The sequence below is a fragment of the Peromyscus eremicus genome, chromosome 6, assembly GCF_949786415.1.
Source record: "Peromyscus eremicus chromosome 6, PerEre_H2_v1, whole genome shotgun sequence".
NCBI classification, from domain to species: Eukaryota; Metazoa; Chordata; class Mammalia; order Rodentia; family Cricetidae; genus Peromyscus; species Peromyscus eremicus.
The window spans coordinates 86,160,319-86,181,374 of NC_081421.1; the positions used below are offsets into that span (position 1 = coordinate 86,160,319).

At 34.8% G+C, this 21,056-nt stretch overlaps 1 protein-coding gene across 4 annotated transcripts in view; it reads left to right on the forward strand.

Moving 5' to 3' along the window:
* Nucleotides 1-21,056, forward strand: part of Col11a1 (collagen type XI alpha 1 chain) — a 195,596-nt gene that overhangs the window by 49,711 nt on the left and 124,829 nt on the right. Inside the window, exons 5-9 of one of the 4 annotated variants that reach the window (XM_059264978.1) lie at nucleotides 9,749-9,874; nucleotides 16,812-16,928; nucleotides 17,494-17,586; nucleotides 19,019-19,273; nucleotides 19,874-19,936. In XM_059264978.1, the coding sequence (XP_059120961.1) occupies nucleotides 9,749-9,874; nucleotides 16,812-16,928; nucleotides 17,494-17,586; nucleotides 19,019-19,273; nucleotides 19,874-19,936 (654 nt within the window). Of the gene's footprint in view, nucleotides 1-9,748; nucleotides 9,875-16,811; nucleotides 16,929-17,154; nucleotides 17,308-17,493; nucleotides 17,587-19,018; nucleotides 19,274-19,873; nucleotides 19,937-21,056 lie in introns of all 4 variants that reach the window. The other 3 variants (XM_059264977.1, XM_059264980.1, XM_059264981.1) reach the window with 3 other exon arrangements.

Genomic DNA, 21,056 nt, shown 5'->3' on the forward strand with positions numbered 1-21,056 from the left:
TTGATTTACATTTCCCATGTTGCAAGGGATGTTGAGGATTTTTTCCTTTCATTATTGGTCATTTATATTTTTGAGACTCATCTGTTCAACTCACTTGAACTATTATTGGTTGGGTTATTTATTCTTTGGAGGTATAAGTCTTGAGTTCTTTATATGTGCTGAATAGTAATCTCCTGTTTGATGAAAGTTGACACAGATTCTGGAGGCCATCTCTGCACTCCGTTGTTTTTATTGCTGGGCAGAACTTACTTAGCTTGATAAAGTCTTACTTGTAAAATCTTGCAATATGTTTGGAGTTCTTTGAGGCCTATTTTGGAAGTAGTTGCCTAGTTGATATTTTAAATTATTTCCTCTAGTAGTTTCAGAGTTTCAAGTCTTATATTCAGGTGCTTGATTAATTTCTAATTGCTTATCTTCTAAGATGAGGCATAGGTTTCTACTTTGTTATTCTACATCAGGGTAGCCAGTTTTCTGAGCACCATTTGCTGAAGGAGCTGTCCTTCCAACTCTTCAGTGTTCAGTTAATTTAAACCTGCCTTGTCATCTTTACACAAAATCATTATAATGTAGCAACTTTTTTATTAGATGATTTGCAATATTTAAATAAAATTCCTGAGGCAGCTACCTTAAGGAAAAGTTTATGTAACTCATCACTTGAACATTTTAATTCCTATAGTAAGGGAACATCACTGGTTTGATGTTTGATAAAGGGAGCAGACAAGTCCACATCATGTTGGAATTGTATGTTGGAGGTGTGAGACGTGACAAATGGAACAAGGGATGAAAAACACTCAGAGTCCCAAGTCCACTTTGAGAGTCTGCCTACCCCATGACCAAAGAATCACACACTTGACTCCACCTTCTAAAATTCTACTACTTTCCAAGGGCGTCCCTGCCCTAGTAGGGATAAAGTTTTAGCACAGGGTCTTCGGATGATGAACAGTCTGTAACAAGAGTTCAGTGAGAACTGGAGGCCTGCTTAAGTACTTCCCAGCAGTACCTTACATTAATAGTAAGGAAGGGAGACTCCTGTGACAAGCCAAAATATGGGGGAGGGGAGCATTCCTACCTTTCCAGACCTTTGTGATCATTTCCATTTTCTATACCTGTACGGGTCTAGTAAAAAAATATCTTTGACCATAAGAGAAAGAAGTGCTAACAATATGATTTGGGGAGTCAGACGACAATAAGTATTCTTATGTTAAAAGAAAAGCTGAACATTTCCCCATAAATTATCTCATTTATGTGTTAACCCTGTTGCATATTTCCTCTGACTTTCCCATGTAAAAGTTCTTTCCTTACTTTTCCGAGATTTCTATCTTCTTTACAGATAGAAACATAAAGCAATAAACAAATGGATTTCTTGTAATGCTTTTGGTGCATAGTAATCTCAAGATCAAGATGGAGTAACCATTAAGAGCAGTGCCCTTCATTCACCTTTCTCCCCAATGTTCCCTTCACTTCTCTCCAGAGAGTCAGCATAATATTAACCTTCAGAAGCAGTCACTGAATGAATGGATTCAAGATTGATCTGTAAACAGTCAAAATAAGGAACCTGGAATTTACCTGCTAAAATCCTTGCATGAGTTTTTAAAATTATTGCATAAAATAATTTTTTTCTTTAGATATATCTGTATTGTCTATCTGTGCTTATATATAAAAAAGAAAAGTTTTTTTTCAGGGTAAATTCCTGAGATTTCAATTACAATAATATAGGTTCCTGTTGCCAGCTGTTAAAAAATAGGTTCCTCCCACCACCATCAAATACTTCCATTGCACTAAAAATTCTGACTTTCAAGTTTGAGCATGCTTCCCATCTTTTACTGCTCATATGTGCAGACTGTGAATCCTGAGGTACAAAGAAATTTGAAGATTTGAAACTTGATAACCACTTTTATTTTTAAAATAAAGTAAAAGGTATATAAATTCATGTATAAGTGCATATGTACATATTCATTTTCTAATTTCTCTTGAACATATTGCTGTTCGAATCTTAGATGGTCTTATAACAAAAAACCCAGAGCCAAATATCAGGTGAAAGCTGAAAGATCAGAGAAGCAAAACAGCCAGCCACTAGTTCTCACCTCTACGAAATCCTCAGGCTAAAGAGAGTGAGTTCCTGTTTCCTCACACTTTATATACATTTCTCTGCCCTGCCGTATTGCTTCCTAGGATTAAAGGTGTGTGTGCTTCCCGAGCAAAGTCATGAAATGTCAAGTGCTAGGATTAAAGGTGTGTGCCACCACTGCCTGACCTCTATGTCTAATCTAGTGACTGACTCTGTCCTCTGATCCTCACACAAGTTTATTAGGGTACACAATATATCACCACACATATTTCATAAAATGTCTGATTTTGATTTAGTGAAATTTTCAGTTTAGTACAGGAACTATATCAGTCATTTTGATATAAGAGAGTACATCAAAAATAAAAGTAAGAAAATAATTTTAAAATAGCTTTTTTACTTAGAATAACATCATTTTATATAGATTATAATAATAAGATACAGCATTTCCATATGTTTACCTATGATACTCTTATTTACTTCTTTGTACCTTTTCATCAGAAATATAAAGGCATGTAAGAATATGCAGGATATGATGATGCTAAAAACTGACATATTTGATCACTCCCTAGTTACGTTTGTACCTACCTTTCTCATGTCTCTCATCTCCCCTCTCATGTCTCAACATGTCTCTTTTCCTTCCCTCCTGTCAAGAGCTAAAATTTGAACCACTACTTCCTGTCTACACACTCTATCATGGGGCTGCACGCTTTTTCCTGTTGTGTTCCTGAGTAAGGATCTTTGCTTTCCCATTCTTACTTAGAGTGGATAGTGTTTTTCTGTGTTGTTTACACATACTTGCCAGTAATTCTCTTGATTATTCACTGTCTCTCCATCAACAGCATCCAATTAAACAAAATTTGGAAACAAAATTTTCTATTTAACCCTATTTCCCCAACCTTCTTTGTCTAGATAACTCTTATTTTCTAGAATTATAGTATAAAAATTTAATGAAGTGTTCATTTATAGTGAGACACCTTCAGGTTGCAAGCTGATAGAGACAAGGGTCTGCTATGGGAAATGTAGATGCTAGATAACTTTGTGGAGCAAAATTGAAGCTGTGTGATTTTTTTACACTATAAAAGGATAAATATCCATTTTTCAGTTGAAGGGCATCTAGGTTGTTTCCAGGTTCTAGCTATTACAAACAATGCTGATATGAACATAGCTGAGCAAGTGCTCTTGTGGTATGACTGATCATTCCTTGAGTATATGCCCAAGAATGGTATAGCTGGATTTTGGTGGAGATTGATTCCCAATTTTCTAAGAAAGCATCATATTGATTTCCAAAGTGGCTGTACAAGCTTGCATTCCCACCAGCAGTGGAGGAGAGTTCCCCTAGCTCCACATCCTCTCCAGCATAAGCTGTCTTCAGTGTTTTTGATCTTAGCCATTCTGACAGATGTAAGGTGGTATCTCAGAGTCATTTTGATTTGCATTTCCCTGATGATTAGGGATGTTGAGCAATTCCTTAAATGTCTTTTAGCCATTTGAGCTTCCTCTGTTGAGAATTCTCTGTTTAGTTCTATAGCCCATTTCTTAATTGAACTGTTAGGCATTTTGATGTCTAATTTCTTGAGTTCTTTATATATTCTGGATATCAGTCCTCTGTCAGATGTGGGATTGGTGAAGACCTTTTCCCATTCTGTAGGCTGTCCTTTGCCTTGTTGACTGTATCCTTTGCTCTACAAAAGCTTCTCAGTTTCAAAGAATGGATAAATAAAATGTGGTACATACACACAATGGAATACTACTCAGCAGAGAAAAACAATGACATCATGAGGTTTGCAGGCAAATGGATGGAGCTACATAAAATCACCCTGAGTGAGCTAACCCAGACTCAGAAAGACAAACATGGTATGTACTCACTCATAGCAGGATACTAGATGCAAAACAAAGATGACTAGACTGCTACTCACAACTCCAGGGAGGCTACCTAGAAAACAGGACCCCAAGAAAGACACAGGGATCGCCCAATGCCAGAGAAATGGATGAGATCTACATGAACAACCTGGATGTGAGTGGGGGTAATGAAGGGCAAGGATCGAGGGAAAGAGAGCTTAGGGGAGTGGGAGATCGCAGCTGGATCAAGAAAAGAGAGGGAGAACAAGGAATAAGAGACCATGATAAATGAAGACCACATGAGAACAGGAAATAGCAAAGTGCTAGAGAGGTCCACAGAAATCCACAAAGATACCTCCAAAATAGACTACTGGCAATGGTTGAGAGACAGCCTGAACTGACCTACTCTGGTGATAGGATGGCCAAACGTCTTAGTTGTCATGCTAGAAACCTCATCTAACGACTGAGGGAACCGTATGCAGAGATCCACGGCCAGGCCCCAAGTAGAGTTCCAGGAGTCCAATTGGTGAGAAAGAGGAGGGTTTGTATGAGTGAGAATTGTTGAGACCAAGATTGGAAAAAGCACAGGGACAAATAGCCAAACAAATGGAAACACATGAACTATGGACCAATAGCTGAGGAGCCCCCAACTGGATCAGGCCTACTGGATAAGTGAGACAATTGATTAGCTTGATCTGTTTGGGAGGCATCCAGGCAGTGGGACTAGGACCTGTCCTCAGTGCATGAGCTGGCTGTTTGGAACCTGGGGCTTATACAGGGACACTTGGCTCAGCCTGGGAGAAGGGGACTGGACCTGCCTGGACTGAATCTACCAGGTTGAACTCAATCCCCAAGGGAGTCTTTGCCCTGGAGAAGATGGTAATGGGAGGTGGGCTGCAGGGAGGTGGGGGGGGGGAGGGGGAGAACAAGGGAATTCGTGGCTGATATGTAAAATTAAATTAAATTATAAAATAAAATAAAATTAAAAAAGGATAAATACTATTTAGTTATAGAATTTCTGAAAATCGAGATGCATCATCAATGTATGTTTTCCTTCTTCCCTTTAAGATTTTAACAAATGGAAATAGAACTTTTAGAACATAAGGAATATCCAAGTTTTAATATTAGAACTGAGATCTAAGATGTAGACCAAACCAAGAACCTACAGAAAGTATAGATACTAATTGCTTGACATTCAAAAGACTGTCATATCTCAGTTGTAATGGAGAATCAGCCCAGCATCCCATGAAGCTACACAGTTATATATATATATGAATGTCTGTTGCCATTCTTGTGGTTATTTTTCACGCAAACAATCTATCTACAGGTCATATCATTCAACGGATCATGTATTAATTATGGCAATTTATCTGAACCTAGATTTTCATAGTTTATTCTTTGAGGTTTACTGCTGTATGGCACAGTCAGTGGTCAGGCAGACTTGAAGTCAACCAAACACTGATTGGTCTCACAGAGAGGGGCCAGTCGGACTTGAAGCCAGACTCTTATTACTTACAAACATTAGAGAGAGAGACAGAGAGTTCAAAACAAAGTCGTAGGAGTGTTAATGTATGCATTCATTTTTGGTCTGGAAGATGCTCAAATTATTACGTATATAATTGGCAGTGTGATGAAGTTTTGGTGAGATTTTTTGACAGTACAAAGTGCTATTCATTTGTTCACAAAGCTTTGATTTGGTTTTCTTACAATCATTTTGCTCTTTTGCAGTAAGTCCCCACAGTCTATATGAAAATAATATATTGTATAGAGCTAGTTGATGCAGCTGTAGATCACGAGGTAATTCTATGCTCTCTACCTCAACCTTGGCTTCTAGAGCATTAGAGAACGAAGATGTCATTTTCATGCCTCTAATGTTGGAGTATTACAGATGCCAGTTTTACTTCATAATTTAGCCCTTTCTTGCTCTGGAAAATGTTATAGCATCAAAAATAATATTTACAGCTCATTACACCTGTTATGACACTCAGGTTTATTTATAGACTGTCTCATAACACAACATATGATTAATACAAAACACTGTGAAATACTTTCTGGGAAAATAGTACTATTGAAATTATACAGAAATTTCCAATACTATATTTTATGGCTAACCATTAAATACTGAAATAGGGATTTATAGTGGAAATATTAGCAACACTCCATTAAAGAAGTAAAGTCTCATGAATAGAAAAGCAAGTGGTTGGAAACACAATATTCCTCTCAAAATCTATTTAAAAAATTGAATTCATATATGAGACACTACATTTTGTGTGTTTCAGCAATTAAATATGGAACTTGATAATTTGTAACCCTGGAATGGATGCTAGGTAGGAATTCTCAATTTGTCCATTTCAGTTCAGTTAAAGGAACTCACAATCCAGGTAATTGGGGAAGAAAATTTAGAATTATAGGTTCTAATTAAAACTAGTGGTGAAATTATTCCTGGATGTAGTGGTTGTGCCCAGGGTTGCCCAGGTATGGTTTTATGGGGCACCAGAATGAAGAACTGTGCACTCAGTGTTCTCCTTTTTTGGGGTGAGTCTTTGTCTCTGGAAGTCCAGATGTGGCTACTGTGGCTTGATTGATGAGTTTTACTTTGTGAAGTGCTGTCAGTATATTTTAGGTACTTACATGCATTTTTTTTTTGCCTGTCAAAAATCAGTAACCAATGACATAACTCACCTATGTATTCACAAAATATTGAAAAAACAATCAGAAAAATGTTTATTTCATCAACTTCCTATTGCTTTATGATATAGGCAAGTAAATATTGGAAACAATAATAATACTGTCACCAATAGAAGTCCATAGTATTTTTACCTGGATTAACTGCACTTGCTGCATTTCATGTTTAGTGGAAATTAAATTACTTTTCTTCTCCTTATTTCCGTGCTATATGAACATATATGTACATACATACATACATACATACATATTCATGTTCAAAGGACTTTTTAAGGTGACAAACTAATGAATTAATAACAAAATGAAATTACTTGAAGTTACTTGAATAAATGTAACAGATTCAGAGTTCAGCTTCCCTTTGGGTATAGAGAAGAACTGTGTAAATCCAGTAGAGACCTAAAAACTGTCCTCATAGCTCAGGTATTGCTGACCCTGAGCCTGTGCAGCAAGCAGAGAGACTTACATTAGTAGATGTGCTCTAATATACAGAGAGCTTTCAGAGATATTTGAAGGTTCTAACCAGTTAACACGGCAAATGGCAAATCTTTGTTCATCACTATACAATGGAATAGATATTTCCATGTCCAAAATAAAGAAAACAATATGGAGCTACAGCAAGCAGTAACCCCAGCTACTGAACAAAAACCAATAGGCCCTGACACAGTTTTCATCTAAGAGGTTCAATTTTAAACTACAAGCAGTCTGTAGAAAGTTATGAAATAGAAAAAGAAATAGCAATGCACATACACACACATATATTTATATATGTAAATATTTGTAAAAGCAATAGTAGAAATTTCTCTTAACCTTTCAGAACAAAGACATTAAATCAGCAATTTTGATGTTGTGTATTAGTCCGTTTTCAAGGACATATTTTTAAAATTATATATTTTTATTAAATTTTAGAGAATTTCATATAACATATTTGGTTATATTCACCCCTGCTACTCCTTTACATATCATATATATATATATATGTGTGTGTGTGTGTGTGTATATGTGTAATGTATGTATATGTATATGTGTATGCATATATATATATATTACAATATGTTATACACACAGTTTTTTTAAAATGGTGATAATTTATAAAATGTGTGAAATATTGATACATATATCTTAATAGAACATATAATCAAGTAAGTATATTTTAGAAATCCTAATAATCACTAGACATAAGTTGCTGTTATTAGATCCTTGAGTGGCTCAGTGGGTAAAGGTGCTCGCTGCCAAGCTTTGTAACCTGAGAGTTAAATCTCCAGGACCCACATCCTAGAAGGTTTTCAAGAGTCTGCCTACATGCTTGTATTTTTGTGCACACAATAAATTAGTAAATAAATAAGTAAATAATAAATAATAATGGAAATGAAATTTTAATATCAAAAGACAGAAAACAACAAATGCTGGGGGATGAGGAGAACGTTTAGTTACTGTTGGTGAGAACATAAATCAGCACAATCATTTTGGAAATTGTGATGGCAGATTTAAAATGAGTTAACAATAGAAATGCTGTGAGATGCAGAAATCCCAGTACTGACTCTACATCAGAGTAAGGAAAGTTTGTACATTGAGCAGTGATGATGTCACGTTTATGTTTTGTTGTCTGTGCTAGTTACATCCCTCAGTATTATGGCCAAGTACTTGGCGGGAGGGACTTAAGAGAAGAAGAATTTAGCCGGGCGGTGGTGGCGCACGCCTTTAATCCCAACACTCCGGAGGCAGAGGCAGTTGGATCTCTGTGAGTTCAAGGCCAGCCTGGTCTACAGAGCGAGATCCAGGAAAGGCGCAAAAAAGCTACACAGAGAAACCCTGTCTCGTAAAACCAAAAAAAAAAAAAAAAAAAAAAAAAAAAAAAGAGAAGAAGAATTTATCTCAGCTCACAACATTATGATACAGTCATTCACTGTTGGGAACGCACCACAGCAGGAGCTTGAGGCAGTTGGTCTATTGTGTTCATATACTGAAAGAAGAGACCCATTAATGCTGATGCTCAGCGTGAATTCTCCTTTTTATTCAGTCCAGGGCTCTAAGACCTAGAAGGTGCTACCCACATATATGGTGACTCTTCCTAACTTAATTAATCCAATACAGACTTCCTGGAAGATGTTCCTAGAGGTTTTCCTCCTAGGTGATTATAGATCTAGTCATATTGACAATCAAATTGAACCCTTCACTGTCTACAATACTGTGTTCAATATTTTTTATGTAATACTTTCTCAATAAGCATATATTGATGATTATGCTATAAATTCTTTTCTGGTTCTCTATTTTCAAGACTTCTATATTTAGTGTTCATGATTTCATCCAATCTTTAGTAACTATAGTTGATAAAATTTCAATAAAGATGGATTAATTTTGAAATTATTCAAAATTGAATCAGGTTGTACAGCAGATTATGTTCTCAAAAAGAATTCAGTCTTACAGGGTTTTGTCAGCGTAAACAGCTTCTGGCCATAGTTATATTTCTAAGATTGCTATAGTAATGATGTGGCAATTCATATCACAGCAGTTTCTTGATGAATTAAAAGTGTGTATCTATATTATTTTGTGTCTAAAATTACTGGAATGAAAACTTTTTAGAAAATCTTGCTATTATCTCTAAAATTGGTCTTTCTATAAATATATACAGATTTTTATATAAATGGTTTTAAATGTTTTCCAAAATATTCTTTTCTCTCATCAGCAATGTACCAAATCCATGCTTTTTTATGTATATTTTTTCTGCTGTATTACTTGCTCGTTTTGGTAGGTGAGCATTTTCTTTTTCTGAACATTATTCTACTGAGAAATTCCCTTCCAGATTTGTCTAACAATAACATCTCAGTGTAAACTATTCAACATGTTAGCCATGGAAGTACATTTCCTTTGGCATGTATTTCTTTGTCTTTTACTCTGCATATTCAATTGTGAATTCTGTAAAGCTGAATATTAATAGATAGATTAATACACAGTAGATTTTCTATAACAGAAAATAAGGCAAAACAGTGTAATTGATTATGATTTTTTCGGTCTTATAAGACTCATCTTTATAATGATATGCATTTAAGTAATTTCTCTTCTTCCTACATTCAAATGTAGGCTACTCTGGCCTTCCAAACATGTGGAAGGCCTGTGTATTTGCCTATGCTGACTATCTCCATGTCTGATTCTTTGCAGGGCGATATTCAGCAGTTCTTGATCACTGGTGACCCCAAGGCAGCATATGACTATTGTGACCATTATAGTCCAGACTGTGACTCAACATCCAAGGCTGCCCAAGCTCAGGAGCCGCAGATAGATGAGGTGAGGCCCTCAGGTCCAGAGGTGTGGCTGTGACCTGCATTTAAAGCATACTTACTCAGTAACTATACTTTTAATGAAGAGTCTTTAAATATTTTGAAGAAGAATTTACTCAAAAGTAATTTGGTATTTTTTCTTTCTCTGGGTTGATTACTTAAAGCTTTATTTCAGGCATTTGCTTTAATCAGTTAAAACCACTTTACTATGAGGAGAGTATGTTTTATGATGTAGTAGCCATTTCCCAACTTTTGACATTTCATACTGAAGAGAAAAAAAAAGATTGATATTGGTTTTGAAGACTTCAGTCCCTATTATATAATTAAAAGCTTACTTATATTTTTATTTTCAAAAATATTTCTTTTATCAAAGGAAGTAGAGAAATCAAACAGGAAATAGTTTGTGATTTAATTTGTATTGAAAGCATTGTTTTTGTTTTAATATGATGTAAAAATATTCTTGAGCTTATATAATTATATTTCTGCCTTCCCTCTCTTTCCTCCTCACAAGCTCTCCCATGTACTCCCCCCACTCCCTTTTAAATATATATACAACCTGATTACTCCTTATAGTGTTCCTTGTGTGAATATGTTTTCAGGGCTATATATTGGTATTGGATATCAATCAGTTTGCTATTTACTGAGAAAACTATCTTTTCACATTTATTTTCTTAAAATTAAGAGATTCAAATTGTAAAAAGGGATTTGAATTTTGAGAACACAATTCTATTTTAAAAATAACTCAAGTAGTATGTATCTTATTTTTAAAAAACTACACTATTAGATGCAACCTTTTGAATTTTAACTACTCAGAATAAATGGACATTTTATTTGTTTTATTGTTATAACTGATACAAAACTTGTTTATTTTTATAATTCAAAGTTGCAAAAATTTGATATTACTATAGTTTGTAATGTATCCCAGTGAATTCTGTTGTCCCAGTCTTTTCCACCAGTTAACATTAGTATCATTTTTTTTAAAAGCAGGGTAAAGTCTTAAGAAGCCAGTCACAAGGCCAATATGAAAGAGCTAAGAAAAATTGCTTGAATATTTTGTTTTACTGTTTTCAAGTGCCTTATTCTTTTATTTCTTTATAACTTGCTAAATGTATTTTTGGTGGTTTCCATGGAGAAAAACCGCTAGGTTAGTTTTAGGTTTCTATAGCTTGTAGGTCAAAAGTGTGTCACTAGTTCTGTGTTCAAAACTAATGATGTTTATTTGGTCTTTGCCACTTTTATAAGTAAAATAAAATCTGTTTCTTATAGCAAATTAGTGACCCTGCTTAATGGAAGAAGAGAAGCGGGTGTTCTGTGGAGTAGTGATTGACAGCTGTTACCAGCTCCTACACTAATGTGTCACAATAAAAACCTTTACTTTAATTTTTTTCAGGAGGAATTACTCTTACTCCCCCTAATTAGCTACATTGATACTATTGGATCCATACTATACCATTGAATGTAATAAATGTTGTATATTAATCATAAAAATTAAAAAATGTAAGCAGTTTTTATTATAATTTTAAATGGTAGCCATTAAATGTCATTATATAATGAATGTGTATTTTCCTAGTTAATTTTCAGGTAGTCTGCCTAAAAAATATCAAAGCAATATTATCTTCTCAAGTCTAAACGTAAAGTGTAATGTGGAACATGGGTCAGAACATTACTTAATATTGTATTAATTAATTTGTGAATTTACATAGGTAAGCTAACTCAAATATTTATTTTTTTCTAAGTCTTCTCTTTTCTTTAAGTAACACATCTAATCCATTCTAAATTCAGTTGTGTGTGCATTTGCTACAGTTACATCCTCATCATGGAATGAGGAGAGATGTACTCTGTAGATAGATTTCCATTCAGGGCTAACACCTTCATTCAGCAGTGGATTTAACACCATAAGTGATATTGAGAATATATCTCTTTGGGATATTCTTACTGTGTTAAATTATCCTCCTGACTTAAAGAAATTAGATATTAAAGTTCTGAGTTCTGTTTTATTTTTTTAATTTGGTTTTTAGAGACAAGATTTCTCTGTGGAACAGTCCTGGCTGTCCTGTAACTTTCTCTGTAGACCAGGCTAGCTTTGAACTCACAGAGATCTGACTGCCTCTGCCTCCCAAGTGCTGGGATTAAAAGCATGTGCCACCACCACTGGGCTTGTATGATTCTTCCTTAATGTATCATACTCACCTGTAAAGAAGAAGCAATTTACATTCTTTCCTTTAATGACTAAAATGGAAGGTGAAGCAGAGCAAAAGATGATTTTTATGAATAAATGTTAGAGAAGCATGGCTTCCTAACATGGATGTCTCCCACCATCTTTTTGTTAGTATCCGTTATCAATGACAGTTCTCATCAAGGCACAGATTTTTATGGTTGCACTATTGTTTTTTTCTTCTAAACAGTAATGTGAGGAAAGAACATTTTCAGAATACTTATCTTCAACCCAGTTCTAAATTTCTCCTGGAGTATTCATGGAGTAAAGTTTAATTTATCTGCCACATCATATTTTTTTTTTTTTGGCCTGTCATTTGCTTTCCTTTTGAACATAGATTTTCATCTCATACAGTACATTCCTGTGATAGTTTCCCAGCCCTCTGCTCCTTCCAGTTCCTTCTCACTTCCCCTCCTCTTTGGATCCACACCCCTTCCATCTCTCATTTGAAAGTAGTAGGTCTCTAAGAGATAACAACAAAATATGACAAAATAAAATACAACAAGATGAAGCAAAACTTTCGTATTGAAGTTAAACACAGAAACCCATCAAGAAGAAAAGAGTCCCAAGAGCAGGCATAAGAGTCAGGGACCCAATCGTTCTCACAGCCAAGAGTCTCACAAACACCCAGCTAAAAATTACACACACAGTATATACCCCAAGGACCTGGTGCTGTCCCATGTAGGCCATGTGCTTGCTGCCTGAGTCTCTGTGAGCTCAAATGGATCTTTCTTAATTGACTCAGAGGGCCTTGTTATCCCAGTGTCAATGTCCTTCTTCCCTTCTGTCTCCCATAATCCCTCCAACCTCCTCTTATGAGGATTACCAAAGCTCCAAGGGGAGGGACCTGATTTTAACCTCCCATTTAGATTCTCTTTCTACATAATGTCTGGCTGTGGGTCTCTGTATCTGTTCCCATCTCTCTGATGACAACTGAATAAGGCACTGATCTATGGGGATAGCAGAATATATCATTGAGAGTCATTTTATTGATACTATTTGTTTGTTTTTATTTTTGAGACCAATAGTTGTTGGTGTTATCCTCAGTCCCTGGACTGCTTAGTCTCTGCTTCTTGGTCCCCAGAGCAGTCCCTGATGTGAGCTTCCTCCCATGGACTAGATCAAATCAGACACTGGCTGGCCCCTTCCACCTGTTCTGTTCCACTATTGCCCTAGCATATTCTACAGGCAGGACAGATTGTAGGTCAAAAGTTTTGTGGCTGAGTTGGTATCCATGCTTCTCTTTGGTGTAGCCTGGAGAATACCCTCCAATATCAAGGAGATCAGAACATAAGGGTGAAGGCTCCATGCAGGCACCAGCTTGACCACTTCATGTTCAATGAATTGTGTGGGTGTTGTCCTCAGCAACTTTGGGGGCCTCACTGTTAGTTTTCAGCTACTGTTTTAGCAGTAGCCTGGGTTGTTTGGGGATTACCGTGGGACTCCCATGGTCAACAACTCAATTGAATGCTGACAGTCCTGTAACTGGAAGCCTCACCTGGATACAAGAGATGGCCAGCTGAGACTCTGTATTCCCAACTACTAGGAGTCCTTATTAGGGTCACCTTCATACCATCCAGGAGGCTTCCACTGCACTAGGTTTCCACACCACCACTCAAATGACCCCCAATTCCATCCATCCCTCCCCTCACTCTCTTCCTCCATTCTGTCTCTCTACACACCTGACCCCCTTGCTTCTATACCCACTCTCCCACCCCCATTCTGTGTGTAAAATCTATTTTATTTTCCCCTCTCAGGATTTTAGGGTTTCATTTCATTGATTACAATTGGTACTTCTCTACAGTCATTTTCAGGGTATTTCAAAATTCTTTAGTGAGAAGTGAAAAAGTATTCTCCAAAGTATGCCATACAGCTTCATGTAGACAAAGAATCATATAGTTGTAGTGGTTTTTTTAGCAGTGACTAGGCAGATAGTGAAATAATGAGATTACAAGGAACAGTCCTTTTGATTCACTGAGAAAGATGTGGCCCACTGCCTGAGGAAGTACACTTACCAATTTTTTCACTTCTCCTGTGAGCACACTGGCAGTTCTTAATCTGCAGAAAGATCCAGGAGTAGAGAGAATTGTGAAGATTGGAAGACATTTCTTCTACCAGAAGAAACTTGACATAAAATTAATTACTTTGATAAACACTGACATACATTTACAAATGCATCTTCAAATCCCAGAATTTAGCCTAAATGTTCTTTTATTGTTCACATTTAAAACTAAATTTCCAATGTTTTTTTAAGATATTTCTTTTAGTAGTTTATAATGTGTAATTTGATTACATTTAAAACTGTAAACAAAATATTTCTTGTTTTTCATATTTTATTTCAAGCCAGCTATGAGTAGTTATAGACACTCAATGTTTCTTATTTCCACACGAGTGCTGGTAGCTACAGAAGCATTACCCTTTGGTACATTGTTCTTACTTAATGCTTACATTAAATTCTGACTTAGTGGTTCCATGCCTAACCTAGCACGTGCATGGTGGAGGCAGGAATATCAAGAGTTCAAGGTCATGTTTGGGTGCACAGCATGTTTGAGGCCAGATTTGTCAAGAGGAGTCTCTCTCTCTCTCATATATATATATATATGAAGTATATATACACATACATATATGGAAAAATCTATATATACATGAAGTATATATGTACATATATACATGGAAAATCTATATATAAAGTATATATTTATGTATTTAAAGTATATATATATACTTTTGATATATATAGACTTCAATATATATATTATTTAGATATATATACTTTCTATATAAGTATATTGTCTCTATATGCTTTATATATAGACTATATAGAGAGACTTTCCATGCATATATGTATTCATATATACTTTCTATATATACATAGACTTTATATATATATATATATATATATATATATATATATATATATATATATACGGAGAGACAGAGACAGAAAATTCCTAGCAGTTGTAGATAGTTTATTTAACTTATACAGTTTCAAAAAAAATATTTTAATCTGTTGTCTTTACGCAGCTTTGTATTGTACCAAATTCTAACTAATCTCTATTAATTTTTATCAAATTGATATTTTGACACTCATAAAGCGCTAAAGATATTTTTGTGTTTATATTTTATTATTGCCTTTGGCTACATCATCTACAAATATTCACATAGGCTGAGGGAAAGTCCCTAAATGCCAGGTGTGCACAGTTGCCACAGGATCGGTTTCGACATGCCTCATAGTCTGTCTCTGAAACTGTATTCATTTATATTGCTTTATCTACTGGATCTTAGTAGAGGGTACTATGATCACAGTTTTCCAAAAGGTTTATAGTCATTAGTTACTCTCCTGGCAGATTAAAAAGGATTCATTGAGAAGCCAAGAGATGCTAGAAAGGGAACTAGTAGAATTTTAACAATTACAATATCTGGGGAATTACATAGATGTTGTCCTGTACTTTTGTAGGTATATATTTGGGGATTTAGATACTGAGTTTAGTTCTTAATTTTTTTTACACTATATAGTCTTAGTGTAGTTATCTTGATTAAAAACAAAAGTTAAAATCTTCATGAATATAGATTGTAAGGGAACACACTATCCTCATTATTCCATAGATAGGTTGTGGTTGACCTCAAAAATATACTTGGTCCCTAATTAACTTTTTAATGCAGAAATATCTAAGGTAAAACATTGTGAATTTAGTTCAAATATTTTAAGATTGTAACTTCATATTGTAAGCATTAGTCACTAAACTCAGAAGAAAAACAGTAACAATGATGGAAATGATTTATTAATTAAGATATACCTAATTTTGAAAGTAATACTTCAGTAGTTCTTGTGTTCATTTAGATTTTAGTTTAGAGCAGTAGTTCTCAACGTGCAGGTTATGCTGCTTTAGGGGTCAAATGATCCTTTCAGAGGGGTTGCCTAAGATCATTGGAAAACACTGATATTTACATTATGATTCATAACTACCAAAATTACAGTTATGAATTATCAACGAAATAATTTTACGTTTGAGGGTCACCATAACATGAGGAACTGTATTAAAGGTCTAAGCCTTAGGAAATTTGAGAACCACTGGTTTGAAGAAAATGAGAGAATTGGGAATACATTTTAAGTCTATATTTTCCAATTATAGTTATATATATATATATATATATATATATATATATATATATATAACTATGATAGATGTGAATATCCTCTCATATTTTCATGAGACTGTTCTTCATGTTTTTATTTTTCATCATATTATTTATTGAAAAAGCGTGGTTATGGAAACGCTGTCCTTTTTATCTTATTTTTGGCATGCTTGGGATTGAAGCGAGTGCCTGTTGAGTGCTTGTCCACTTAGCCGCAGCCCCAGAAAAATGACTATTTTTATAGGGAGACGTTTCACAGCAGATTTTTACAAATCAAAATTAAAGTGGATACTTAACAACCATGTCCCAAACCATAAATCCTACCTGTGAATTAATATTTAATAAAAGTTTGAATCCTTATTCAAAACTTTTATTTGTTTCACAACCCTAACTACTTTTTCTGTTCTTAGAAAGCTTGCTCGATAACACTGATGTTATTAGATTCTATATACAATAGAATAATATTTGTGTTTAATCCCAGATCTCTCTTAACATTTACTTTGAGTAAAGGTTAAGCAGATGATCTCCACTCTGTTAATAATATTACTTGCAACTAACCAAATTGCCCAATATTTCTTCCTTTGTGACGTAGTATGCACCTGAGGATATAATCGAGTATGACTATGATTATGGGGAAACAGACTATAAAGAGATTGAGAGTATAACAGAGACACCCACTGTCACTGAAGAAACAGTAGCCCAAACAGAGGTAAAACCCACTGTCTGTTGTATGTGGTGTCTCACTCTTTGTCATCCCTCAGACTCACCTCACACCTGTCATTCACTTCTGCGAATTAATAATGGCTTTTATTTGACAGAGGCTGCCTTGAGGATTGCCGACCATTTTTACGTTTGCTCGTCCTCCTTTTTGTCCGTGCTCCTTGTTTTCTTTTTCACTACATGTTTTCCATTCCATCTTTCATGACATTTTACAGAAAAAGAAATCCAATCACACAAAGAAGAAGAAGACATTGGCCACTAACTCAAAGAAAAACTCTAGAAAGTTCACATCCCCCAAATCTGAAAAACACGCATCCAAGAAGAAGAAACGTTACCAAGCAACAGCCAAAGCCAAACTAGGGGTCCAGGTAGCCAGAAAAAGCAATCAAGATCTGTCCTAGATGAGATGGAAGATCTCTGATGAGTCTTAGTCTTAACCCAATTAGACCAATTCCAATTTGGCTAACACTCTAACTCGGTTAAATCATGATTTTCACCTACTTGAGGTTACTTTCCAAGTTTCCTAACCCTCTTTCTTCTGAATTTATCATCAGGCAAATATTGTGGATGATTTTCAAGACTACAACTATGGAACAATGGAAACTTACCAGACACAGTCTCCTAGGCGCTTATCAGGATCGAATGAGGTAATCCACTTAGGCAGCAATAATCGTAGTGTGGCTTTCAAAATACGTAATGTATTTTGACAGATTTCCTTGGAGAAACATCCCAGTCACTGAGACCCTTGAGTTGTCATTCTTAGAGAAGCAGAGTCATTAGTTCATAATTACAAAACACTTTGCATTTACAGTTGATGTCACATCAGGATTTGCATGACACTTTGCTTCATGCAAATTCCATAATCGTCCAACTGAATTGGCTGCTATCATTTTCTTTATTGCTCCTACAGCTGAGCAAGCTTTTGTAACATTTTACAAAGAATATTCATGGCATGATCCTTCCAGGAGAAGAATCCTCTGACATGAGAATTGTATCAACAACTGATACAATTAGCATTTTATTGCATGGTAACAATCATCATTCATTTTGATGACAGCAAGCATTTAGCAAATGTCTTAGATTTTAATGCTATTTACATTTTAAAAATTTTACAATATTACATTCAGTTATGATTAAAGTAATATAGTTTAAACATTTGATTGTTTTCCATGAAAGTGTTCCATGTAGGTAGATCTGATTACGTCCTCTTAAATTTCATATTCAGGGTATGAATAGATTTTAACTTTATGTCTTATGAGATGTTACAACAGCTCAAGATGTTGACTTTCTTATATAATTTCATTCTGGTCCTTTACTTCAGTGCTAAGAACATAATTGCAGCATAGGTGAGATGAACTTCTTTGCAGAAGTATGTGTTCCATATTTAAGAGTAATATTTTATGATTATTGAACTTTTTTATATCGAATACAGTAATGTTATAGTAATGACAACATGTATTTTCATTCGCATAATTTTCTATAGTGATACTTATTTAGTCCATATTTCCCTACTATCTGTATTCAGTTTGCCTTTGAGAACAAATTTTTAAATGTGCATTCTTTAATTTAACTTGATTACAATCATAAGGCATGATAACGGCACTTCCCTATGTACACAACACTCTGAATAGTTAATGCAAAGAATAGTTTTCAGATATTGGTGCTAACATTTAACTGATTGAATATCTAATTACAAGATTTATTTTTGTAACAATTATGTTTTACTATATTATCTAATAATATGTGAATACTAAGCAAATATTCAGCTATATGCTTAATTTATGCCTCAATGAGGAACAAGTTTTCTTAAGTGACAGTAAAAGCATATGTTGACTCCATGTGAATATTTGCAGTTGATGGGGAAAGGTGCTTTGAAAGCAATATTTCTTTGTACATAGCAGTGTATGTACAAGTATATTTCTTTCACTGGTACTGAACAGCCTCTTTCTGGCTCTGGTCTTGCTTGAGTAGTAAGCTCTCTTCCCATCACATGCCATTAAACTGTAGTTACATATGCTTGCCTTGCTTTGCTAACAGTAAACTTCATGTTCTCCAATTCCCTGCAACTTAAATGAATAGCCAAATCCAGTTGAAGAAGGTTTTACTGAAGAATATCTAACTGGAGAGGATTATGATGTCCAGAGAAACATTTCTGAGGATATTCTATATGGAAACAAAGGAATAGACGGCAGGGACTCTGACCTGCTGGTAGATGGAGATTTAGGCGAATATGATTTTTATGAATACAAGGAATATGAAGAAAGGACTACAACGTCCCCTAATGAAGAATTTGGCCCAGGTGTCCCAGCAGAAACTGATTTCACAGAAACAAGCGTAAGTCAGCATGAGGCTCTATGCCCTGCATGTGTCTCTGTGCCCTGTGTGTTTCTGTGTTCATTCTCATGTGTTTTCAGGTTTAAAATGAAGTTGAGTTCTTATGTCCGTTGTGGGTACTGACCATGCCTAGAGAGCCGTGATAAATTCTTCTAGTGGGAGTTGGCAGCGACTGTGTCCTGGACTGTCACTGTAGTTTTCATTTTAAAGTATTGTTCATTGAATTGTACCCCAAATTTCTCATCATTGATAAATATATAATTCTCTTATTTTCCTGACTGCTTGCTCTAATTTTCTATTTTTGGTCTGTTTTCTACGTTTGATTTGGTGACAGTTCTTATGTGTTAGAGCACTTTTGAGGCTACAAATGCATTTAACTTTCTGTGACAATTTAAAGAAGCGATGGTTTGTTCTCACTTGAACAGTGTTCATGTGTATTTGTTGGTATTGAAATTCTTAATGTTTCTTTTGTAAAATGGTCACATTTTACAAGTTTGCTTCAAATGTATCTGGATGGTTAAATTATTCTTTTGTTAAAAAATTGAAAATGCTTCATCTATTCAAAGGTATTTTGACCATTTTTAATTTTCCACTTAATAGATAAATGGCCATGGTGCATATGGAGAGAAAGGGCAGAAGGGGGAACCGGCTGTGGTTGAACCTGTAAGTGTGTTCAATATGTTTTAAAGCTTACTACAGTTGTCTAATTTATGAACTACCATCACCTTGAGTCATTATGTATGTCCATGCATTTTCAATGAAAATATGTTCTAATTTAACACAAATAGGTGAGTGGGCAATGACTTCTGGAAAGCAAATTTTCAGTAAAATAAAAAAAAAACATGCATTTATAGAGTTTTAGAATTTGAAGTGGCTGACATTTTTCTGGTCCAATTCTCTTATTTTACAAATCTGAGTTTACATATATTTTTCTCTAGTTTCAAATGTATGGTGATGGAAAGATAATGACTTTAGATCTTCCAACTTCAGTCTATAATTTTACTGTATAATTTATATAATTACTTTATTAGAAATGTATTATCTGACATAGATATTTTTTGTATCTGACATAGATATTTTTTTGTATCTGATCCAAAGTATACTATACAATAATAAAACACAGGATAGATGTGGACTTGAGAGAGAAATTTGTGGCAAGGGAGGTGGACAAGAGTGTTAAGGAGGACAATGTTGAATGTGTCAGTATTATGTTGTTTTTGTTTAAAGTTTCAGGACCAGAATGTTCTCTAAAAAATCATTTTTTACTTGTATGATTATGTGAAGTTATGTGTATATCACCCCAACGTATTACTCTTTCTATGTGTATTAATTACCTGAACTCTCAAGGTATTGTTAAGGGGTACATATTTTCTAGAAACAATTTTAAAAATCATAGTTTTCGTTAACCAGCAACTTGAGAAAAGCAATGCATAAGAAATGGAAGTTGTAAGTTTAACTGTTCACTTAAGATACAGAGAAGTATAGTTTTCTGGAATTAAAGTATTTAGGTATCATTTCCTTTCATTTATTCATGAACATAGCAAACATTTATGGAGCTTCTGTTTTTGGTTTTGTTTTAATTTTTAATTTGTTTTGTTAGAAATTGTCTAAGTGCTTGGGAAGAGGTTGGTCAGACATCTTTCCTGCACTCTCTACAGAAGCACTTGGCAGATTCTTTCTCTAACATATTCTTTCTCCTTCCTAATGTTATTTCTCTGATTATTTACCTCACTTTCAATTAGTTCATAGGTTCTCTAATGGCAAGAATTATGTCTTCTGTCAT